The 24,239-nt window shown below is 43.4% G+C and overlaps 4 protein-coding genes and 1 non-coding gene across 5 annotated transcripts; 2 read left to right on the forward strand and 3 right to left on the reverse strand.

Annotated features, from left to right (window-relative positions):
* Positions 1-1,019: 1,019 nt before the first annotated feature.
* On the reverse strand, positions 1,020-6,700 carry LOC131332682 (uncharacterized). The gene is made up of 4 exons (XM_058366980.1): positions 6,387-6,700; positions 4,335-6,227; positions 3,732-4,293; positions 1,020-3,266 (listed from the first exon to the last, which is right to left on the reverse strand). Exons 1-4 carry the CDS (start codon positions 6,698-6,700, stop codon positions 1,254-1,256), a joined length of 4,782 nt encoding a protein of 1,593 aa, XP_058222963.1. The 3' UTR covers positions 1,020-1,253.
* Positions 6,189-6,295, forward strand: LOC131334988 (small nucleolar RNA R71). The gene has a single exon (XR_009202382.1). It is a non-coding gene; the product is annotated as a small nucleolar RNA R71 (small nucleolar RNA).
* A 1,565-nt stretch (positions 6,701-8,265) lies between the features above and the next one.
* LOC131332683 (uncharacterized) lies at positions 8,266-10,658 on the reverse strand. Its single transcript, XM_058366981.1, has 4 exons — positions 9,852-10,658; positions 9,532-9,719; positions 8,619-9,453; positions 8,266-8,514 (listed from the first exon to the last, which is right to left on the reverse strand). The coding sequence occupies exons 1-4, from the start codon at positions 10,656-10,658 to the stop codon at positions 8,266-8,268; spliced, it is 2,079 nt and encodes a 692-aa protein (XP_058222964.1).
* A 153-nt stretch (positions 10,659-10,811) lies between these two features.
* LOC131332684 (uncharacterized) lies at positions 10,812-11,594 on the reverse strand. The gene has a single exon (XM_058366982.1). The coding sequence runs from the start codon at positions 11,592-11,594 to the stop codon at positions 10,812-10,814; it is 783 nt and encodes a 260-aa protein (XP_058222965.1).
* A 3,759-nt stretch (positions 11,595-15,353) lies between these two features.
* Positions 15,354-20,987, forward strand: LOC131333687 (UDP-sulfoquinovose synthase, chloroplastic). Its single transcript, XM_058368351.1, has 3 exons — positions 15,354-15,592; positions 17,549-18,633; positions 20,297-20,987. Exons 2-3 carry the CDS (start codon positions 17,587-17,589, stop codon positions 20,696-20,698), a joined length of 1,449 nt encoding a protein of 482 aa, XP_058224334.1. The 5' UTR covers positions 15,354-15,592; positions 17,549-17,586; the 3' UTR covers positions 20,699-20,987.
* The last annotated feature ends 3,252 nt before the right edge of the window (positions 20,988-24,239 follow it).

Genomic DNA, 24,239 nt, shown 5'->3' on the forward strand with positions numbered 1-24,239 from the left:
GAGGGAACACATTTGTGGTTTTATCACGCAAAAATTGCCTTGTATCATTTCCTACGTACGCCAATCAACTCCCATATGATGCATAAAAGATATCTAAACTACTCAAGTATGAACAAACAGATACTCCCTCCGTCCCAATTTAGTTGTCACTTTTTGGAGTTCGTGCCACTTTTCAATTGATTATATCTTGTAATTTATAATGTTTTAGGTGATTTTGAAAACATTGTATTATAGAACAAATCGAGATCTATCAAACAAGATCCATATTGGATATAAAATTCATTACCAATTTAAAGATATAACTAGTTTTTTAATCCAGTTAGAATAGAACTGGGACAAGTAAATTGGAACGGAGGGAGTATTATTTACGCAAGTGCGGAAAAAGAGACAAACAAGCATGGGATGCTTCAAAACGAACTTCAACTCTAGGCGATGCATACCACTCGACACAACTTGGAGCTCAATTTGTTCAACAAAGTTCACATATATGCATGCACGTGGATTCAACACATGATCAAATTTGACGGGGTGCACGACTCTTGCCATTGTTTAGGGAAAATTGAGCATAATCTAAGTATCTAGCACTTGAAATCACTTAATTACAAGGGAAAAATTGCACAAAAAATTTTAAAATTTTCTATGCAGAACCGAGAAAATAAACTAAAAGCATAAACCATCCCCCCCAACTTGAAATATGCAGTGTTCTCAATGCAAAAAGACGATAAAGAAGAGAGGGACAACAAAAATATACCGATGGGGTGGAATGTCAACCACCCAATACCTCGACCAAATTGGAGGATTTTTTTTGTCATCGCCACCGTTCGTCAACGGAAATACTTCGAAGGGCACCACTCTACAAAAGAGTTAAGAACCAACTTCCAAAGAGGAGACAAATGACATGAGTACCGCCGGCTCGCGTTAGCCCGGCCCCCAAAAATTATTATTAACAAGTATTTAAACCACCGAATCATCACGTGACTATACGGATACTACTTTTCTCCCCTTGTTTCACTTAAGGTGTCGTAAAGCAAGTTAGACAACATCTTAAGCGAAGCACGGGTGGCTATACCGGACCACAAAAAATTTGCCCTTACTAACCGGAGCTGGGTACACGAACCTTGTTTGAATAGCGGCGTGCGAAGCTATAACCCAAGTCAATGATGGGTACCCCCGAAGAGGCCGGGCCTTCCAAACAATTAAGTCCAGAAGTACGCAAAAGCTCCCCGTGAAAACATTTTTTTTTATAGAACCTTTCAAACCAACGGATCATCCGGATAAACCGGATCAATTAACTCCTCCACCGTATCCTCCACCGTAAAATTTTCCAAAAACGGTTTTAAACGTTGACCATTCACTTTAAAAATATGACCATTTGCGGGATTCACAACTTCAATGGCACCGTGTGGAAAAACTTTGTGCACAACATAGGGCCACTCCCAACGAGATTGCAATTTTCCGGGAAAAACATGGAGTTTGGAATTGTACAATAACACTTTTTGCCCAACTTCAAAATTCTTTCTTTGGATATTCTTATCATGAAATTCTTTGACTTTTGACTTATAAATGTTGGTATAATCATACGCATCCCGCCGGATTTTCTCGAGTTCATTGAGTTGGAGTTTACGATGAGCGCCGGCATCGGGAAACCGAAAGTTTAAAGATTTTGTGGCCCAATATGCCTTATGTTCCAACTCAACGGGGAGGTGACACGCCTTACCGTAGACAAGCCGATAGGGTGAAGCGCCCAACACGGTCTTGTACGCGGTTCGGTATGCCCACAAGGCATCGGTCAAACGAAGTGACCAATCCTTCCGGTTCGGATTAACTGTTTTTTCCAAAATGTGCTTTACCTCACGATTGGCAATTTCGGCTTGACCGTTGGTTTGTGGATGGTAAGCAGTGGATACTTTGTGGGTAATGCCATATTTCTTCATGAGGGCCGCAAAAGGCCGATTGCAGAAGTGTGAGCCTTGATCGCTTATAATGGCCCGGGGTGTTCCGAACTGTGACAAAATATGCTCCTTGAGAAAATCAAGCACCACTTTGTGATCGTTGGTGTGCGTAGCTACGGCTTCAACCCATTTAGACACATAGTCCACCGCCAAAAGGATATAGAGGAATCCGTAAGAATTTAGAAATGGGCCCATAAAATCAATTCCCCAACAATCAAACACTTCCACGACTAGGATATTGGTGAGGGGCATCATGTTCCTCCGAGTCACCACACCTAGTTTTTGGCATTGCTCACAAGTCCGGCAAAATGCATAAGCATCCTTATGAAGAGTTGGCCAATAGAATCCACATTGGAGAATTTTGGCGGTGGTCTTTTTATGAGAGAAATGGCCACCACACGCCTCGGTATGACAAAAGTTTAGGATCCCTCGTTGGTCTTCGTCGGGCACACATCGCCGGATAATTTGATCCGAACAATATTTGAAAAGATAAGGATCATCAAAGAAAAATCTTTTCACCTCACTAAGAAAAAGCCTTTGATCTTGTGGGGTCCAATGATCCGGAATTCGCCCAATAACAAGATAATTAACAATGTCGGCAAACCAAGGGCAACTCGAAATAGCGAAGAGTTGTTCATCCGGAAATGTATCAACAATCGGGAGCTTTGAGGAAGAGTCCTCGAACTCAAGACGAGATAAGTGATCCGCCACCACATTCTCCACCCCTTTCTTATCCTTTATCGTGATGTTGAACTCTTGAAGCAATAAGATCCACCGAATTAGCCGTGCTTTCGCATCTTGCTTCGTAAAAAGGTACTTTAAAGCGGCATGATCGGTGTAGACAATAATAGGGGACCCCACCAAATATGACCAGAACTTGTCTAAGGCAAATACGACGGCAAGCAACTCTTTCTCCGTGGTGGAATAGTTCATTTGAGCTTCGTTGAGAGTCTTGCTCGCATAGTAGATAACATAGGGATTTTTGTCCTTTCTTTGCTCGAGAATCGCCCCAACCGTATAGTCACTAGCGTCGCACATGAATTCAAAGGGCAAGTTCCAATCCGGTGTTTGCACAATGGGTGGAGAAGTGAGGCTTGACTTCAACTTCGTGAATGCTTCTTCACAAGCCGGTGTCCACTCGAATGGAGTATCCTTTGAAAGGAGGTGGCACAACGGCTGAGATATGGCACTGAAATCTTTGATAAAACGCCGGTAGAAGCCGGCATGCCCGAGAAAAGAGCGGATGTCCTTGACACATTTAGGGGTCGGGAGGGTGGCAATAAGATCAATCTTGGCCTTGTCGACTTCGATCCCCTTTGATGATACAATGTGGCCCAAAACGATACCATGAGTTACCATGAAATGGCATTTCTCCCAATTGAGCACCAAGTTTTTCTCCTCACACCTCGCCAAAACCTTCTCCAAATTTTCCAAGCAAGCGTCAAATGAATCGCCGAACACCGAGAAATCATCCATAAATACCTCAACGATCTTCTCAATCATATCGCTAAATATGCCCATCATACACCATGAGAAGGTTCCGGGCGCATTACACAAATCGAATGGCATGCGTCAATAAGCGAACGTCCCAAAAGGACAAGTGAACGTCCTCTTTTCTTGATCGGGCAAGGCGACCTCAATTTGATTATATCCCGAGTATTCGTCCAAAAAGCAATAATAAGCATGTCCCGCAACCCGCTTCAAGATTTGATCAATGAAAGGAAGAGGGAAGTGGTCCTTCCGAGTGCTAGCGTTAAGCTTCCGATAATCGATACACACACGCCATCCGGTAGTGACTCGAGTAGGGACCAATTCATTGTTGGCGTTGGATACCACCGTGACACCGGATTTCTTGGGGACGACTTGGATAGGACTAACCCATTTACTGTCAGCGATCGGATAAATAATTCCCACATCTAAGAGTTTCAAAACCTCCGCCTTCACCACGTCTTTCATTATGGGATTCAATCGGTGCTGTGGTTGGCGAAAGGGTTTGACATCGTCTTCGAGGGCAATGTGGTGGGAACAAATTGAAGCATCGATCCCCTTAATGTCCGCGATAGACCAACCAATAGCTTTGGTATGTCGTTTTAGAATTTCAAGGAGTTGGGATTCTTGCGAGCAAGTGAGAGATGAGGAGATCACCATCGGGTAGGTTTCATGTTCGCCTAAAAAGGCATATTTCAATGTTTCCGGGAGGACCTTCAACTCGAGTTTTGGTGGTTGAATGCTCGAGGGAATGGTCTTGCACTCAAGAGGAGGCAACTCTTTAAATTTCGGAGACCATACGTCCGTCCCACAAACATCTTCCATGTCAAGCAAAGAACATAAATACTCCCCTCTGGTGAGTCAAGAAAATTTTCTTCTTCGGCGGTAAGACACACCTCCAACGGATCCTTGTACAAGAAAGTGTCCACATGCTCTTGGACCAAAGAATCAATAAGATTGACTTCATGGATGCACTCATCGTCCCCCATTTGGCTCCCGATATTGAAAACGTTCACCTCCATCTTCATGTTGCCAAAAGTAAGGTTGAGCAAACCACTTCGGCAATGAATAACGGCATCGACTATGGCTAGGAATGGACGCCCAAGAATGACCGGAGTTGACGTTGATGCTTGGGAGGTAGGTACAGGGCAAGTATCCAATACGACGAAATCCACGGGATAGATAAAATTGTCTACTTGCACAAGTACATCCTCCACCATCCCTCGTGGAACTCGGATGCTTCTATCGGCCAATTGAAGTGTCACCGGTGTAGGTCTCATCTCCCCCAATCCAAGTTGTTCATAAACAGAATACGGAAGCAAGTTCACACTAGCCCCCAAATCAAGGAAGGCTTTTTCAATCTTTTTGTCGCCAATGGTGATGGAAATGGTTGGACAACCCGGATCTTTATACTTGGGAACCACGTTGGTTTGAATAATAGAGCTCACTTGTTCCGTCAAGAAAACTTTCTTTTGAACATTCAACTTACGTTTTTGAGTGCACAAGTCTTTGAGAAACTTGGCATACGTGGGAATTTGCTTGACGGCATCCACCAACGGGATATTGATTCTCACTTGCTTGAAAAGCTCATAGATCTCGGAGTTGGTATTGGCATGGGCCGAAGCTTTCAAACGTTGGGGAAAAGGAGCTGAAATTTGAGGAACGGTAGCCGTCGGCTCTTCCACTTGTGACTTGCCCGGATGCTCACCAATGGGAGAAGGCTCCGAGGTTGGTGAGTCAATAGGAGGATTCGGAGCTTGCAATACAATTGGTGTTACCGGAGGCTTGATGGGCTTGGAAGGAATGGCCTTGTCAATCTCCTTGCCACTCCGCAAAATTGTAATAGACTTGGCTTGCTCGGGACTAAGCACCGAAGAGCTCGCCATATAGTTGGTTCCTTGCGGATTCGCTTGGGGTTGAGTCGGAAGTTTCCCCTTTTCTTGTTGGAGCATCCCCACCGTATTGGTCAACTTTGCCATTTGATTCTTGATTTTCCCGAGCGTTTGAGTGGTTTGCTCGTTAAGGGACGTTTGACTTTGCATGAAAGATGACATAATATCCTCCATTGATCGCTTTTGAGGTTGAAATTGATTTGGCCCTTGAGGAGGTCCGGGAGGTGCAAACCCCGGAGGTTGTTGATGTTGAGAGAACCTTGGTGCTCCTTGAGATTGAGGAGGCCAGAAAGCTTGATGTTGTTGAGGCGGTGGAACTTGTGGCGGTCCGGGAGGTTGAGAATCGCTCCACCGGAAATTAGGATGCATCTTCCACCCCGGATTGAAAGTTTGAGAATAAGGGTCAAACCGTTGATTAACGGCATTGACCTCCGCTTGCCCGGTTCCTTGAAGAATATCCTTAACGGCAGGGAGCATTTGGCAATCTCCCGTAGCATGACCTGCAATTTCACACAACACACAAAATTCCTCCGCCTTGGCCACAGAGGCCACTCCAGCAACTTTGTTGAGTTGTAAAGTTTCAATTTGGCGGGAAAGCTGGGCGACCTTATGAGCTAACTCATTTTGCTCATTCAATTGAAATTTATCGGAATTGCTCGGAACCGGATTAACTACGTTATTTTCAGAAGGGTCCGAGCAATCCCAGTTTTGAGTTTTTTCAGCTAATTCCTCAAAATAGTCCCACGCCGCATCAAGGGTTTTGGCCATAACTCCACCCACACACATGCTATCCATAAGAAGTCGGGTGCTTGGAAAGCATCCCTTTAACAAATACTCGACTCTTTGAAAAACCGGTAAGCCATGATGTGGGATGGAGTTAAGCAAATCCTTGTACCTCTCCCAATATTGATAAAAAGATTCCCCCTCTCTTTGTTTGAAAGTTTGAATTTGATTCATGAGTTCCTTTGTGAGATGTGGAGGAAAAAATTTCATGTAGAAAGCCTTTGATAAATCCGCCCAATTTGCCAAGGATTGGGGCCTCATGTTATTCAACCAAATCTTGGCTTTGTCTTTCACGGAAAATGGGAAGAGTTTTAACTTTGCAGATTCAAGTTGCGCCGGCGTGGACACTATTGTGGAAACCAATTCCTCGAATGCCCGCATATGAGTGTACGGGCATTCTTTATCTTTGCCATAAAAAGATGGCATCATGTTTATGTACTGCATTTTAACGGTGAAAGTATTCGCCTCGGTTGCGGCCGGAAGGACTATAGTGGGCTGCGGAGTAGTACGGGCCGGATTCAAATAGTCGCTCATAGTCCTTTCGGGCACAATCGGCGGCATCTCGCCTTCACCGTTTCCGGCCATTCTTTCTCGAGGAGGGGTTCTTACAGAAAAAGGAGTTCTTTGGGGTGGTGGCGTCCTTGCTCGAACCCGACGAGGAGTTTTGGGTCGATGAGGAGAAAAGGATCTATGAAGCCTTTTAGAATTTGGATAAAGCAAATAGACAAGAGGGGCTATGCTGCCACCTCCTAACAACAGCTACGAGGGGCTATGCCGCCGCCTCGATAAGAAAAGACAATAAAAGAAAAGGTGATTTATACTTACTCTAGCTTCGTTAAACCTCACGTTTGAGATACTCAAGTTAGAGGTATCCGCTAGATTAAGTATAAATCACGCAAAGTTAAAATTAACGAGATACTTACAATGGATTGGCGAACCTCCAAAATAAGCTATAAAAGAAAGTGCTCCCCGGCAACGGCGCCAAAAATGCTTGCTCGACCAAAGTGCGTCGTAATAAAGAGCGCCCCAAGCGTAGGGCTAGGTCAGTTATAGCATAATAAACTCGGAAGTCCGAGGTTGAATCCACAGGGAGCCAATAGAGCTAGGCCGGAAGGTTTGATTACGAAGGATTTTTAGCGTTAGGACCGCCAACCTTTAGATTTGGCGTTGAGACGGCCAACTTTTGAGTGGTGGAATTCTCTCTACCTCCTAACGTAATTGAAAACGAAGATTGACTAGAAATTAAAAGCGGCAAGGTCTAGGGGTTCATTCCGCCCATAACTTAGGCCATTCAATGCTTCTCTTCGATAACTCAAATGAGAGTCATTGTCATTTGATCCCACTCGGAAGATTTAACCATGAAAATTAAGTTTAACTCATACAACGGGGTTTGGAAATGGATGAAAACTCGTTTAGGCATTTTATCGAACACAAATAGAGCCATGGTTCTAAGCATTGGGTGTGCCAAAAGACTTGTCTACACCCAATCAAAGAAGTTAACATCTCTAGGTTTAGACCAAAGATTAGAGTTTAACAAGTTCTTTGAGGCATTTTTGCAAACACTTAGAGTGACATAGCTCCAAGCATTATATGTAGCAAGAGATCAAGTCCTTGCCTACACATAATCAAAGAGGTTAACAACCCTAGGTTTTGTTACATAAAAATGAATTTAATCCATTCACAAACCACATTAAGCACAAGAAATGAGAGAAGCCATTAAACTACTTAAATCTTGGGGTAGAAATTACCCCATGACCAAGCTTTGAACACTACTCACCCTTAGTGGGTGTAAACATGAAGGGAAATGAGGAGAGATACGAAAACATTCACAAAAACAAAAATAAAAACTAGATTAAGAAAGATCTTGAGTTAACTTACAACTTTAATGAAGAACACAAGCCTCCAAACCCTAGAAATCAACCTCCTTTGAAGAGAGAGTGAGAGCTAAGGAGAGGAGGGAGGTAGAGAGAGAAGTGAAATTGAAGGATAACCTACTAAAATGAGGTTAGAAAGTACTTATAGGCCCTCAAAGTTGGGTTACAAAGGTCCAAAATACCCCCAAGTCAAAGTGTAGTCGGGTACAAAAACGCAGATTTTTCCCAGGTTGTACCGGTACCATGAAACCACGGTACCGGTACAGGTCTTGTTTCTCAGCATTTTGGACCAAATCTGTCCGAGGTGTACAGGTACCACAGATTCGCGGTACCGGTACATCGCTGGCAGAAAACTTCCGAATTGTTTTCTTCCTCTAACGACCCCTTTGACATCCCGAACACTCTTCGACACTTCTTTAAAAGCTCCTTGGGACTTGGTGGCGGGGTGCCACATGGTCTTGGTTCTTTGGATGATCCCAGGTTGTTTTCCTTGGCATTCAAAATGCCTTGTTTTTCACTTTTAACCTGAATGAGCCAAAAACACCAACTCCGTGCAATATCATTTAATTAAAGTAAGTTATGCACGAAAGAGGGACAAAATTGGTATCGATAAGCCCATTTATATACACTATCGAGGGCTTATCACTTGGACCGAGGGAAATCGCCATCACTGGTTGGCACGACTGCTCGAAGCTCGGTGTTGCGACTTCGTCAAAGACAATAGTGCGACTGCCCGAGGTCCGATAAACCGAAGCAAGACCTGCCAGGGCATCAGCATGCGCATTGTGCTCCCGAGCGATCCATTCTACTTCTACTCGGCCAAATCTTCGGAACAAACCCAATACGTGGCTGACGTAAGCATTCATACGCTGATCTTTGGCTTGATAATTATCGTTTAAGTGACCCACAATAAGCTGAGAGTCACAGAAGATGTGAACCGAATCTGCATCAAGCAGAAGAGCAAGTTGGAGGCCTGTAATCAGAACTTCATATTCTGCTTCGTTGTTTGTCGCCGGGTACCCAATCGAAACCGCGCTTTCATGTACAGTCCCGCTCGGAGACACAAGGACGATGCCCGCACCAGCCTCGTGAACATTAGAGGCTCCATCGACGGTCATTCGCCAGGCGTCGCCAGAAAAGAGCCTCCATTGCCGCTTCGGTTTCTTTCGTCCCAGGGTGTACCGAGCGCGGAGGGGCTCCGCGGGATGGCTACAAGGTTCTTCCAGAACTTCTTCGTCCTGAATCCGAGCTTCTTCCGCAGCGGTGGCCAAGGCATCGGCTTCGTCTTGCAGTCCAGGAGTGAACTCGGCAAAGAAGTCGACCAAGGCCTGACCTTTGATGGCGGTCCGAGGTTCAAACTGGATGTCAAAATTGGCCAAGTCTTTAGAGAATTTCAGGATCCGGCTTGACGTGTCTGTCTTCCGAAGTACAGCTTTGAGAGGAAACTCAATGAGGACCACAATCCTATAGGATTAAAAGTAAGGCAAGAGGCTCGTTTTAGCTGAAACGAGGGCCAATGCCAATTTCTCCATGGGCAGATACCTCATCTGAAAGTCCGTCATCGTTTTGCTTGAGTAGAAGATTGGTTGATGCTCCATCCCCTCTTTCCGAACAAGCTCTGCGCTGGTAGCATGATCCGAAACAGCAAGGTAAAGATATAAATCTTCGTCGGGAAAGGGCTTGACGAGCAAAGGAGCATGGGACAAGTATTGCTTTAAGGATTGCAAAGCCTGCTCACACTCTTCGGTCCATACAAATCTGCGTCAACTAGTAGTGATTGCTCGAAAAAACGGACGACAAAGATCGCCCGAACGTCGAATGAAACGGTTCAGGGCAGCCACCATTCCTGTAAGTCGTTGTACCTCTTTTATAGTAGTCGGGGCTCGGAGATTTTGCACGGCGAAGATCTGTGTGGGATCAGCTTCGATTCCCTGGCGGCTTACTATATAACCAAGGAACTTCCCTGAGCTTACGCCAAACGCACACTTCTCAGCATTGAGGCGCAACTTCCGTCGTTTCAAAACAGCAAAGACCTCTCCCAGATCCTGAAGGTGGTCCCGAGCGAATATGCTTTTGCAGACCAAATCATCGATATAAGCTTCAAATATTTGGCCGAGCATACCAGGAAACATCTTTGTGATGGAGCGTTGGAAGGTTGCACCAGCATTCTTCAGACCGAACGGTACGACCTTGTAGCAGTAAGTTCCCCGAGGAGAAATAAAGGCCGTCTTCTCCTGATCTTCCGGAGCCAAAGCGATTTGATGATAGCCCCGATATGCATCCATAAAGCTTACCTGCTCGTATCCCGCTGTTGCGTCCACCATCTGTTCAATCCGTGGGAGGGGAAACCGATCCATAGGACAAGCGTCATTGAGGTTTGTATAATCAACACAAACCCGTAGCTTCCCATTCTTCTTCGGCACAACCACTGGATTTGCAAGCCAGGTGGGATATAAAACTTTTCGAATGGCGCCAGCCTTTAACAGTTGTTCCACCTCTGTCATCACGGCTTCGATGTGTGCGGCGGACGAGCGTCGGACTTTCTGCACCACCGGCCGTTTACTTGGATCGACATTCAATGCATGCTTGGCGAAAGTGGGATCCACACTCGGCATTTCTTGCGGAGTCCAAGCAAATACTTCTATGTTTTGCATCAGGAAGTCAAACATCTCTTTGCGTTCGGCTACGCTCAAAGAACTCCCAATTAAAAAATATTTTCCTTCTCCATCGGGAATTGAAAATCGTATTATCTCCTCGGTAGGCCTTTGATCGGCCGGCACACCAACATCTTCGATTGCTGTGACAGGAGTGGCTGCCACGCATTATTCTTCCATAAAGCTCTGCTTGTTTGTTACAGTGCTGATGTAGCATTTCTTTGACTGGATCTGATCCCCTCGGAGGCTTTCCTGGCAACCATTCCAGCCAACAAATTTTACCACCTGGTGAAAGGTAGAAGCGACTGCTTTCATCTCGTGCAGCCAAATTCGGCCGAGTATTATGTTGTATGGGCTAGGAGAAGCGACCACCACAAACTTGATCTCAAGAACCCGTGATCCAGCCCTCACAGGGAGAGTGATCAAGCTGAGTGGCCAGACTGGGGCTCCAGTAAAACTGACGAGAGGAGTGGATGCTGTCCAAAGTTGAGCGGGAGATAATCCGAGGCTCTTAAATGTTGAATAAAACATTATGTCCACCGAGCTTCCGTGATCTATCAATACCCGCTGAACGGTTGACTTATCAATAGTAACAGTAACAACGAGGGCGTCCGTATGAGGGAGTTGCACACCTTTTAAGTCTTCAGACGAAAAAGTAATAGGGTTGCCGAGGCTCGGATCTTCCCATTGCTGCTTTCTCGAAATGTCATTACAAACGGGCAAAGAGGTGATGGCTCTGTCAATCTCTGGCTCGGCTGCCCTGTCTTCGGAAACCAGTCCCTGTATAACGCTTACGAGATTGCCGATGAGCAGTGGAGGTGGAAGGAGTGGATTTCGCCGAACGTCAATCCACTGATTTAGATGCCCAGCGGCTACAAGCTCTTCTAGATACCGTTTGAAAGGTTGGCATTGTGTAGTGTAGTGGCCGCGCTCCTTGTGATATGTACACATCCCTGGTCCGCTCCCAGACGGTGCCTAAAAGTACTGTCGGCCAAATAAAGAATGGCAATTTACTGATGATGTTGAGGAGTTTGTAGATAGGTTCGGTGAATGCCGTATGCTCGGCCACGTACTCGTCTGGTTGTGGTTCTCTTTTTGTTTTCTGCCACGACTGTGGCTGAGGGTGCTGCGGAGGTCGACCCTTATTGATCGGCTTGTTGGTCATTTGGCCTGAAGTGCCCTAGTCTCTTTGCCCCTGGCGAACGTTCGCAACTTGTTTCTTCGGCCCAGTTGTTTTGGCAGGTTCTGGAGCCTTTGGTGTATGTCGCTCGGCCATAGCTTCTTCATGGACACAATCCTTCTCGATTATGGTCATGAGCTCTCCCATTGTCTTAGGCGGGTTACGTGAAAGGTCACGAAACATTGCCGAGGCTGGATCCAACCCGTTCATAAAAGATTCAGCCGCGACCCCTTGATCATAATCTGGGATAAGATTATAGACCTCCTAATAGCGCTCGGTATAAAGCCATAGGGTTTCTCCAGTCGTTCTTCGCATGTTCACCAGCATAGATAATGTCTTCGGTTGAATGTTGCTGGTTACAAAGCGTTTACTAAACTCTAACTCCAGCTCGTTGAAGCAAGTGATAGACTTGGGTTTCAATTGATTGTACCATAACATGATTGGTTCACTCAGCGTGAGTGGGAAGATCTTGCACATGAGGGCGTCGGAAAAGTTATGGAGGCTCATAGTTTGTTTGAAGCGACAAACGAACGCGACTGCGTCCTCCTTCGCTTCATAACGTTTTAGCTTCGGCATGACAAACCTGTCCGGCGGCCGCTCCTGTTGTATAGCATCCACGAAGGGGGAAGCCTTTGCCTTCCCGAGCTTCAAATTGTCTTCTTGAACTGGGGTTTGTGGGACAATAGGGAGAGGAACCTCAGCATGCGGCTCAGGAGTCTTTCTGCGTTCTCGTCGATGGTGCCGGTGATGTTCGTCTTCCTCCTTCGGCCGTCGAGTGGCTACAACCGAGGGCGCACACGCTTCATTTCTCAAGCCTGTCAAACGAGCATGTTGAGGCTTAAAACCTGGGTCAACGGGTTGATACATGGTTGGCAAGCCCGTAAATTGATCGTATAGGATAATCGTGTTAACGTGCTCCTAACGGGTTCCTCGACCGTCTGCTCGGCGGCGGCTGCTTGAGTTTGCCGAGTGCCGTCCTTCTTGGGGTTCGGAGTTATGTCGGGATCGCACCAAGTGTTCACGGCTACTACCGGTGTGTGTGCGCCGAGGTGGATTGTTTAGATCCACGGGCCTCTTCCCACTTCTTGGACTCGGTTGCCATTCAGAACGAAGTTGTGCTCAGGCTGACGCGCCTCCCTTACTGGTTCCAGATGTGGAGCCCATAGCTGAAGATCGTGAACTCTCAGCACGAATAATGCTCGTCAGCCGAGGACGTAAATCCGTCGGTGGTTGACATCCCTGGTCAAGACGCTCGAATACAGTTCGACGCTCGGAAACGGCGAGTTCGGTCATTTGGGCTGGACGAGATGTTTTGCTTCGTTTACGAGGTTCCTTCGGTCGGCTCGGTTCGGCAAGATGCCCGTGAGTAGGTGTTATAGTCATCCCTCCGTCCCGCTCCTCCAGCCGCTGTTGAAGCTGGGCGATAACCGCCGCCTGACGTTTCTGCTCCGCCAAGGCGACGTCTAATTCTGTGGGTGGAAAAGAAAGTTGGCGAGCCACGTGAGGAACCGCCCTAGCCGCTTGATGGGGTTCAAGATTGATAGACCCATAACCCTCCAACCCGAGGGTGAAGTTCTCTGGACCCGGAGGTGAGAGGCGCTGCGCCATTTGTTCCGTTCAGTCGAGAGGAGTGGACAGAATTCGAACTGGGATCGAATCAGGCCCTCTATCCGGTATAACGAACAAGAAGGACACCACGAAAATCGTGATCCCCAGCAGAGTCGCTAATTGTGGGGGTCGTTTTCTTCGTGATCCTTCCTATGTTCCTTTCTCCGTTTGCTGGACCGTGGGAGACGGTGTTGAACTTGGGGTACCTGCAGAACCGGAGGGGGATGTTCCTCCGGGAAGAAGCTCCGACGAACTAGTCAGTAAGTGGAGAAGACAAGAAGAAGTTTAGTAAGAAATATGCTAGTAGAAAGGAAAGAGTGCTGTTGTGGAGGAGTTCAGATCCTTTTCTTAATGATAGTGCCCTTCTATTTATAGGCGAAGGGGTAGAGTGTTAAGCAAGATGGCTTTGCTTTCCACGCGTCAAGTAACGCTCGGATGACGTCATGTAGCAGAGTCATTTAATGAACGCCGCTTCCCCAGATCTTACAGAGTCACATGGGTCGGTGTCAAAAAGGTCACATCGCTCAGAGATGTCAATTCGAATATCAGAAAGGACAGCTTACTTATCAATAGATATTTCTAGAAGGTTCCATAAACGATGACACTCGGTGGAACTCCCTCCTGATGGACGCAACTTCTCCCTATCCAAAGAACAACTTTACCGAGCGAGAGGACATACCCAGTCAAAAGATAAGATCACCGGGCAAACTCGAGTTTACGTGCGTTCGGATAGGCGTACAACGTTCAGTGAAGCACCCGGGGATCCATCTATCCTTCGGAAGATTAATGACACATCACGCCTAAGCTCACCTTTATTTACAGATGAACTGAGACAGCTGGACGACGGGTCAAATAGCGTGTGAACCTTTTTCCCTCTTTGATCCATGTGAACCCTATGAACCTTCGGATATTTCGGCCCCCTACATTTTCCTTCTGCAATAATTGGACTTTTTTAGAAAGAAAAAAAAAGTGCACAAATATTTATCAAAGCCACAAATATTCATCCTCGTCTCTTTTGATTTTCCATCTCTAGAGTGAAAAAAATTCCTTACAAAATTCTTATCACGTCGTTGAATCTTTATCTCTTACTAAAATTGTCGAGCTAAATCGATGAGAGGTAAATATCGAATAAATATTTTGTGGTTCTGTGCATGTCATAGATACTGCACTTGTTAAAAATTAAAATTACAAAGAAATACACACACAGATATATGTGTATGTGGAATATAAAATAATCTCCTAAAAACCCAATCCACCACTCCTCCGATCACCTTTTCTTCCTCAAATCGTCTCCCTCTCTCCCAGTTACATCTCTCCAAAATGGCGAAACAACTGCTCTGCGTCCTTGTCACCGGTGCCGCAGGTAAAACTGTTACTCCCTCCGTTTCATATTAAGAGTTCCCCACGAAAAGTCGTGTTATTTTTCAAATCAAAAAATCAACTACTTCAGTGTATAAGTTTTCAAATTTTTTCGCACCAAATTGAAGCACTAATCGAGATATTTAATACGGTACGAAAAAAATTTAAAAAATTAAACACCGAAGTAATTGATTATTTTTTTTTGAAAAATGGCAAGATAGAGAAAATGAGACTCTCAATATGAAACGGAGAAAGTAAAAATTAGCAATGACACTGTATTTTTACTCAATAAATACAAGTGTGGTGGTTATCCACAATGCCCTTGTACTTCTCTCTTCTTCGCCCGCCAAATGGGTTGGTAGGTTAGTTTTAGAACAACGTTATACGGTTATAATTTATATAATCTTCTTCTGCATTCGATGTTCTAAGGCTCCGTTCCGTTAAGATTTTTAAATTAAAAGTGATATATTATAAGTGAATAACTTGTGTCGTAAAGTGAAAGGAAGAAAGGGGTCAAGTCATAATTCAAAAAACATTCAGGATAGAACTGTATTACTCAATGCAAAAATCTTCGCATTGAAAGGAATATCCTCTCCTCCTCCCCCTCTCGATACTCGGGAGTAAGAAAACACAACACAGAATACAAGAAGCCAACAACCCCAATAGGCAATAGCTTGTCCCAAACCCTCCGAAAAGTGCCTCCTCTCCGTCGACTATCGTATACACACTATCTATAGATACAGCCTCTACCTTCTGAAGAAACCCTTTTGAGTTTGGTTGCTATTTTCATCATCTTCACAAGGTAAATCCTATTTTAGTCAACTCTCTCTCTCGTTCATCATTTTCGTAGATTTATCTGTTGTTGCTACGATCTGTATTTTTCTTATACTGTCCAAGATTTGATTCTTTAACTCCCATATTTCCTTCCATAAGTAAGCTTATTGTCAGAGCTGAAATGGGTCTTTGCAGAATTTGTATTCTATGCATTTGTGCTCCAGCGCAGCATTACAGATTATGTAATGCATTTTATTCGACATAAAATGTTTTCCTGAGCAAACATTTACTCAGTTTTTCAGCGTTTGGTTGAACAAAAGGGGTATGTCTTTTTGTGAAAAAAATTTCCCATCCAAAGCTGGGAAACGACTTAAGCTCCAAAGGCCCGTTAGTTTTTTTTTGATTAATTGCTCGATTCCATGTGCTAAAGTAATTGCGAAGGGAGACTGTGCTTAATTTTACGGTGTAACTTTCATCTCGCAAATTCTACTTCAAAGTCTAAGCAAATGCGAAAAAAATGGAAATGGAAAGAATTTTTCTATGTAAAATCATTTCATGCAAGTTATTGTTCAATGTAGAATAATCAATAATTTACGTCGAACCAAATGGAGCTTTTATGAAAATGAAAGACATACCGGGAAGATAGTACTCAATTTCATATTGAAGTATTTGACTTTTGTACGGTTTATGTTTGGTGATGTTTTGTTTGGGCTTCAAGTTTCGGGAGATGGGCTAGTACTAGATTCTGCTGAAACATGGATCCCAATATTTGATTTGTTTTGGTTTCATAACATAGATCTTAGGCTCTCTGAGGATAAGTTATCAGAAAGTGTTACGAGGACAGGGGCCTTGGATTCAATTTCTTAAGTTGTCGGGACTCGGTAGGAGGAGAATGGGGATAGAGGAAGCTTACAGCGGTAGTACATGGAAAGTGCATCTATTTATATGGTGTTGTAACTGGGCCAACTTGTTGGTCCTAGTTTTTCTGCTTACGGTGTGGTTATATGTCTACATTCCTCGGTAGATTGATGGAGACTGCATAGAGGTTCACAACCAAACCTGCAGAGTCTAATGTGTATGCATGTGGACTGGCTGAAACATTCCATAGACATTCTCTTTGTGTCCGGTGTACTTGATGGTTGACCTGACAAAAGCTGCCTTTTCTTGAACTTTATGGATGTAAAATGAGGTAGTGGACTAGTCCCTCCTGACTCCTGCACTGTCAACTGGTGTGGTTATAGAGTCCCTTTGTTAAAATGTACCCATTATCTAACTTGAAAGATCAATATGGTGCACTATATGTATGGAGGTTAAGTTGAGGTAAGATTGGTCTCCAACTTTTTGGTGTGTGTATATTAGTATATATATGTATCCCTGTTCTGCAAATGTGCCCATTGTCTAACTTGAAAGAACTATCGTGCATTGTGAGGTGCTACCCCAAAAACTCAATTCCTAAGGCACTTCCGGTTGTAAGGTACTAAGGTGAGTAACAGTCCTTGGGCGTTAACGTTTTAGGAAAATTCCTATTCTTTCACTTTCTTTTTTTTCTCTTTTCTGCGAGGGCGGAGATGCAATGGTATATGTGCATATTTTATTGTTGGGCTGCAGTGATATCGAACTCGTTACATTCATTGTGTCGTTTCTTTTTTTAATTAATCCTATAATTTGTTTTCTGCCGAAGGTTTTCTCTTTCCATATCCATGGAAGTTCTTTGCTAATAATTTGGCCTACTAGGTCTATGCATTGGGCTTTTTGATTTTCTGTTGTCATTCTGTGCATTAAAGATCCAGATGCCCCAGCCATTTGGATATCTTTTGATTGCATGTGCTTTTATTTTGGTTAGTATAAAACAAATTAAAATATAACATGGTAAGAACAAGCTTCCTTTCTCTTCTGACACTATTATGTAACAAGAAAAATACCTTGAAGCACAGCATTGAAGATTGTAAAACACAAGCTAATCATTTCCATATTCTCTTTGCAGATATTCCATAAATTTCGTGGGGAATTCCAAACTTAACAATGGCACGTCTGCTTTCAACTTATTGTTCTGTAGATATGTCCTCCAGCTGCAAACTTCCCTGTCATCAATCATACCAAGGCTCAAATTTTTTTTCTTCATCCTGTAAATTACAAACATCTAAGTTTCCGCTTGAAAAGCTTGTCTTGAAAGGAAATAGGCCAGAAAGAGCTTGCATGGTCAGTTCAACAACTCTTCCTATTAGCCAAGAAGCCAAAACCCAACCGGGTTCTGGGTCTCATCAAGCCTCCGGTGGTTCATCCAAGCGTAAACGGGTCATGGTTATTGGTGGTGATGGTTACTGCGGTTGGGCCACTGCCCTCCACCTGTCGAACAAAAACTATGAAGTTGCAATTGTTGACAGCCTTGTCCGTCGTCTCTTTGACCACCAACTTGGCCTTGACTCACTTACCCCTATCTCCTCCATCCATAATCGCATCCGTCGTTGGAAATCCGAAACGGGAAAAACTATCCAACTCTATATTGGCGACATCTGTGACTTTGAATTCCTGGCAGAAACCTTTGAGTCGTTTAAACCGGATGCTGTGGTCCACTTTGGGGAACAACGCTCCGCTCCCTACTCTATGATCGACAGGTCTAGAGCTGTCTTCACTCAGAATAACAACGTGATTGGAACACTCAATGTTCTCTTTGCCATTAAGGAATTTAGAGAGGACTGTCATCTGGTGAAACTTGGAACCATGGGAGAATATGGAACGCCCAATATAGATATTGAAGAGGGGTACATAACGATAACTCATAATGGAAGAACAGATACATTGCCTTATCCCAAGCAAGCAAGCTCTTTCTATCATCTGAGTAAGGTGCACGATTCGAATAATATAGCGTTCACTTGCAAGGCTTGGGGGATGAGAGCCACTGATCTGAATCAAGGGGTGGTCTATGGGGTGAGAACAGATGAGACTGAGATGCATGAGGAGCTCTGCAACAGATTGGACTACGATGGAGTGTTTGGAACTGCGTTGAATCGTTTTTGTGTCCAGGCTGCTGTCGGTCATCCACTGACTGTGTATGGCAAAGGAGGCCAGGTAAGATTCCTGGACAACTTTTCGCTTACTGTGATGAACACATTGCACCTTTTGTTTTTGTTTTTTGTAATGGAACTGAGATGTCAGGGGTTTCGTGGGGAGTTAGGGCATTTTGAAACAGTTTGTAAAATTTCTGCTTAAACAGCTACATGATGTGTGTTTAAGAATTCACTTGTGTTATTTTTCAACAGAAGTAAAAGTCATGATATGTTTGGCTGGAGCAACTGTGAAGCCATTTTCCCCATTTATTTCACAATGCTGTAAACCTTATCAATAAGAATCTGACCCCTGCACTATGAATGGCTATTGTTTCTCGATCAGCCAAAATGTGGTTTTAACACAATATGTTATGACATCCTTATCTGGTAACGTAAAATGCAATATCTGTAGTACACGTCTGTCTGAGCATTGTGTGATGCTTTTGAAAATTCTTGTTTGTCTTGGTTCCCCACATATGTAAGCCTTTGACAATGGCCTAAAAGTGCCTATTTACCTGTCGGTGGTGTAGAAAGGACTAATCTCAATCTGGTTGTTGATTTGGAATCTGTTATTTTCTTTCACTTTTAATTGGTTTTCCTATAAAAAGGACTAATGGGAAGTAAGAAAAAGAGTCTATACCACTTCTGTTTCTCATCAATGAAAGGTTAATTGTCCTTGGGTTTGCTGCAAATAAGGGAAGCAGTATTCCATTAGAGAGAGGTTACACAGTTTTTGAGAAAAAGTGGGAGCAGTTGCCAGATATGGAAAGGGGCTTTCCATGTTTACCCCTGCAGTTGTATACAAATAGAGTGCTTGATTCATGGGATGAAAAGATTTTTGGGGACAATTTTGGCCGTAGAAAAATGTGAGCCAGCCTCAAAAAGACACCAATTGTTGCTCTCCCTGCATATACTATATAGATACTCCCTTCATGTCCTACCTTTTGCCACTTCACCTAACATCTCATTGACGATGCCACAAGACTCCAATGGATTGCAGACTCCTGGTGTTATGGATAGAGGAATTACATGAATCGACACTTAGATACAGACCCGCAATCAACACCCATAACCCATTCCATGGATGGCACGTGCTTTCCTAAATCCATTTCACCGGATGTTCTCTCAAACTCCTTAATCATACCAAGCCCCGCACCCAAAAGCGCTACCTTGGTTGGGGATCTCCCCAAAGCCCTACTACTTGCGTAAGAGAGCAGAGCTCTTTCTCATCCTTAGATGGAATTACCTGCTCTAGAAGATTGTATCATGGGTTCGAATCCCATTTCCTCCGGCACGAAAGTGGAACGGGCGGGCGAAATTACGTGAGAGAAAGAACCTCTTGGGGACCCCCGGAGGACAGAATAGGACTACTTAGTGAGACGGAGCGGAGAGCCCATTGTGCGTTGTTTTTGTTTGACCGGCCTATCTTCTTTCTAGTTGCAAGCTCCCTCTGGCCATCCAGTCCCTGGACGGCTCTTGGTTCTTGAGCATATTGGAGGATTAGGCGGCAGTTGAAAGAGCTGCTCGAAAGCTTGACGGAAAAAGCCCTTTCTTTTCTTTCTTTTTTTAGTAACGGGCTTGCTAAATTGTGTTAATTGACCTTTTCGTTTTCTCTTCTCTCTGTTTTATTAGCTTTTTGTTTTTTCTTTGCTCAAAATGTATCACATGCCAATTATGCAATGCAGACCAGAGGATACCTTGACATAAGAGATACAATCCAGTGCGTTGAGCTCGCAATTGCAAACCCTGCACAGCGTGGAGAGTTTAGAGTCTTCAATCAATTCACAGAGCAGTTTTCTGTCAATGAACTCGCATCGTTGGTCACTAAGGCAGGAGAGAAGCTTGGTCTTAATGTGGAAACCAAATCTGTCCCAAACCCAAGGGTGGAGGCGGAGGAACATTACTACAATGCCAAGCACACCAAGCTCATTGAATTGGGGCTTAAACCACACCTCCTCTCAGACTCTCTGCTTGACTCCCTGCTCAACTTTGCTATCCAGTTTAAGGATCGCGTTGATGTGAAACAGATAATGCCAAGTGTTTCTTGGAAGAAAATAGGTGCTAAGCCAAAGACCGTTGCTGCCTAGGTACTTACATTGGAGGGAAACTCTGGCTGAGAATTAGTCGTTCTTGGGGTCGAATTTTCCTGAGTAGAAGCATGGTATGTTTGGAACTTGTTATTCTTGTGAAATAAGTTTTATCTGGGGAAGGAGGATTAGGTTGTGAAAATAGTGCTCTGTGTTAGGAGCCCTGGAATTTAGATTTTTAGGGAAAATAGATGTTTTACTCACTGCTTGCGCCCTTCGTCTGTACTTTGCAGTGATGCAAACGAAGCGACTGTCTTTAACATATGCAAGAAGGTTAATATGTTTCGCATGAATGGTTCCGAAACGTTTTAAAAAAAAAGTACTATGACAGCAGTTCATATATAGCATCTTGAAAAGTATGTAATCTTGCTTTTGAGAACCAGAAGAAAATCAATTTTCGTTCTAAATAAAAAGCACGTTAAGGACCTCATAGTGCAATACACTTGGATTCATTTGTTTTGGCAGCAGTTATTGCTTATTCTGGATTGAAAATGGATTTTAGGAAAAAATAGAGGAAAGAGAGTGGTCGGGTAAGGATAAATAAGGAATAAATATGGGCAAACCAAAATACGTTTGAAGGGCTAAGATCGCTACCGAATGTCGCCATGCGGTACTAAAAATTTCTGGACGCGTGGCTTCGAGTTTTGGCAATTGAGATACCCCTCTGTATGCTCTACTACGCGCCAATGTTACGGGTGGAAGACACCTTCGTCTATGATTGGATAGGATTGGAGCTTTGGCCTTGGAAAAAGACAATAAGGGTAGATATCACATTCTTCTAGGAGTATCTTTTGAGAAACTACAAGGTGTCAGTGGTCAATTTGACGTACAAAGGTGTCGTGGCCACGTTTAACCGTGAAGTGAGATAGTTTCGAAAGTTACTAGTAGGGAAACTTCAACTTGAAATCTTATTAAAGAGTTCCGAAGTCTTGTGCTGCTTCATAATCAGATCAATCTTTCAAGATTTGCCATTCCTCTAAACGTGTTTTAGACGGTCCGGATTTTAGAAAAAAATAGAGGAAAGAGAGTGGTCTGGTAAGGAGAAAGAGGGAATAAATGTGGGCCGTCCAAAATACGTTTGGAGGGCTAAGATCGCCAACGAATAACGTCCAAAAGTGGACGGTCTAGATTGAAAATCAATTTTGATCGATAGAAATTAATTGTTACCGATTAAAATTAAAAAGCAAATTTCAATCATTGATTGCCGAAATAAACGGCCGAAGTGTGCAGAACTATGAACAAGTTTCTCTAGTTCTATACTTACATCCTTCAGAAACTGCTTTGAAAATTTACAAAACCATGGGCTGGAATCTGTTGTCTGCACTTAGCTGGGCTTTAGTTGTAGAAGGGCCATCCAGGCCCCCAGCTATTTCCGGTAGTATATCTTTTCGGCCGAAAAGCAATATATATGGATATAAATGCTCCAAGTATTTCAATTAATTTATGGCACCCCACTGCTCTGTTTGGTCCCCTTACTCGAGAAATAGCCAGTTTTTCACATGCTGTTGTACCAAATTTCATCTAGGCTAATGATTTTGTTCTCCAGAAATAGTCGACGAGTGCGTGCGTAAATTGGCGCAGACACCTTAGCTATCTCGAAACATACATCGTCACTTTTCTGAACACACCACATTTGTGCGATGAACTATGCACCATTGATAAGGTTTTTATGTAAAAAAAGTTACCAAAAAAAAAAAAAGAACTTCGAAAAACTTGGTGTATTTTTCTTCCTACGAATATTGTTTGTTCATGAACTTATTGAATACCCTATGTCAAAATGACTTTTTACATGGTTGATATTCTTGGAAGGATTTTTGGACGAACAGTTTCGTTGTAATCATTGTTTTGCACCATCCATGGTCCCACAATACTTGAGCACCGGAGTCTAAACTAGACAGAGCACTTAAAAGCTGGTGAAGTAAATCGTTTTATTGTGAAACACGCCCACGTCTTGGCTATGACGGCCTTGAGAAGCTTGAGGTAGTTGTTATTTGTGTTTGTTTTTGATATTTATATGTGTGATGCATTTTCCCCACGGAAAAAAGAAGTCATTGATGAGAAAAATTAATGACAACTCCACAATTCAGGTGAAACCTGTACTTCCTGAATTAACATGTACTTTTTATCAGGATTAAGCGCTATAGCTTGTTTCCAATACTTAGCGGCTTAATCGAACCAAGCCTCCGCAATTGCAGAATCACGCCATATTGCAAGTATTTAGGGTCTTGTTCGTAAAAATGCATCCAAAGTGATCATGCCTTGATGAAATTGCTAGAATATAATAATTCTCAGGTAAGGGTGTTCCAAGAGCTCCTTGCACACATGTGATTGGTTCATATTGGTGGGACCTGTACCTTATCGTTTTTGTTTATTTAACTTAATACTGCAAACATAAGATACTATTTAAGATGTAACATGTTTTAAATGACCGAGAGCAATCCTCCAAAGAGTATTCTCAAATAACTTTGCTCATATAATCACAGTTTGGCATAATAATATCGCAATTTCGAATCAGTTTCAATCATATCCCCAAAGTACTAAGGATGCACGGCTGGACAGGGACGATCGCCTATTTGAAGGTCTAAAAATATCATTTCTATGATAGTGGAATTTTTTCAAAGAAGAATTACATACTACTACTATGCAGCTTCGCCCTCACACTTGAATTTTAACATGTTATATATGTAAATGGTTTTTATTGCAAGTATATATTTGCTCCATAAAGTTCAAATCATGTGTTCGTCCTTACCAGGCCCCAATGACCTAACATATACTATGCAACATTTAACCATGACTACGTGGGTCATTAAGCACCACATGTCCGTACACAAGCAAAAACAAGTGCAATCCATACCTCTTTGTCTACGCAGGCAATGCAGTTCATGTGAATTATGTATGAATAATTGGGAACGGAACTAGGATTTTGTAAACACGGGAGCCAAATTATGAGCAACAACATGATGAAATTCAAGGTTCCGGAATCTTTATAGCTTGTTTGGTTTAGGTTTTGAGAGAGGTTTTTTGGGTAATGGGTGGAGAGATAGAAAAAAAGAAAGAAATTATTAATTGAAGGGAGAGCTTTTGGGAAACTGTGCACAGAGACATGGGTTGGGTTTTGGGACTTAAAACAAACATATTCTTAAAAGTATTTAAATGTCAAAACACCTAATACAAAATACAACATCTAAGTGTTCTTGATAAATCAAAAACAATTACTTTATAATAATATTGAAATTAAATAAAAAAAAAAACGATGTGGGGGCTTTGGCCCCGTATGCCCTAAGGTTGTTCTGTCTCTGTTGTATGATAGCGAGGAGTAATTATTCAGTTGGTGTTCGGGGCACTGTCACGTGATGTTCCAACACCTCTATCAACTACACATTTCTGTAGGGTCTATACACCTTTATCAACTACACATTTCTGTGGGGTCCATACATTCAGTATTAGACCCTACAAAAATAATATGTGGTAGATAAAGATGTTCAGCACCACGTGGCGATGCCTCAAGACCACACAATAATTTTTCGATAGTTACTAGTTA

Source organism: Rhododendron vialii, chromosome 7a, assembly GCF_030253575.1.
Source record: "Rhododendron vialii isolate Sample 1 chromosome 7a, ASM3025357v1".
Lineage (NCBI taxonomy): Eukaryota > Viridiplantae > Streptophyta > Magnoliopsida > Ericales > Ericaceae > Rhododendron > Rhododendron vialii.

What these genes read in the sequence shown, in the direction of transcription:
- LOC131332682 (XM_058366980.1), bottom strand. Translation starts at nt 6,700, where the DNA reads ATGGCCGGAAACGGTGAAGGCGAGATGCCGCCGATTGTGCCCGAAAGG. An exon ending in AAAGACAAAGCCAAGATTTG is followed by an intron (nt 6,228 to 6,386) that starts GTTGAATAACAT and finishes ATATTGGGAGAG; the next exon opens with GTACAAGGATTTGCTTAACT. An exon ending in GAGTCACTACCGGATGGCGT is followed by an intron (nt 3,267 to 3,731) that starts GTGTGTATCGAT and finishes GTATCATCAAAG; the next exon opens with GGGATCGAAGTCGACAAGGC.
- LOC131333687 (XM_058368351.1), top strand. Translation starts at nt 17,587, where the DNA reads ATGGCACGTCTGCTTTCAACTTATTGTTCTGTAGATATGTCCTCCAGC. An exon ending in TGTATGGCAAAGGAGGCCAG is followed by an intron (nt 18,634 to 20,296) that starts GTAAGATTCCTG and finishes TATGCAATGCAG; the next exon opens with ACCAGAGGATACCTTGACAT.
- LOC131332683 (XM_058366981.1), bottom strand. Translation starts at nt 10,658, where the DNA reads ATGTTTGACTTCCTGATGCAAAACATAGAAGTATTTGCTTGGACTCCG. An exon ending in CCCCGACTACTATAAAAGAG is followed by an intron (nt 9,720 to 9,851) that starts GTACAACGACTT and finishes GAGTGTGAGCAG; the next exon opens with GCTTTGCAATCCTTAAAGCA. An exon ending in ATGACGGACTTTCAGATGAG is followed by an intron (nt 9,454 to 9,531) that starts GTATCTGCCCAT and finishes TTAATCCTATAG; the next exon opens with GATTGTGGTCCTCATTGAGT.
- LOC131332684 (XM_058366982.1), bottom strand. Translation starts at nt 11,594, where the DNA reads ATGTGTACATATCACAAGGAGCGCGGCCACTACACTACACAATGCCAA.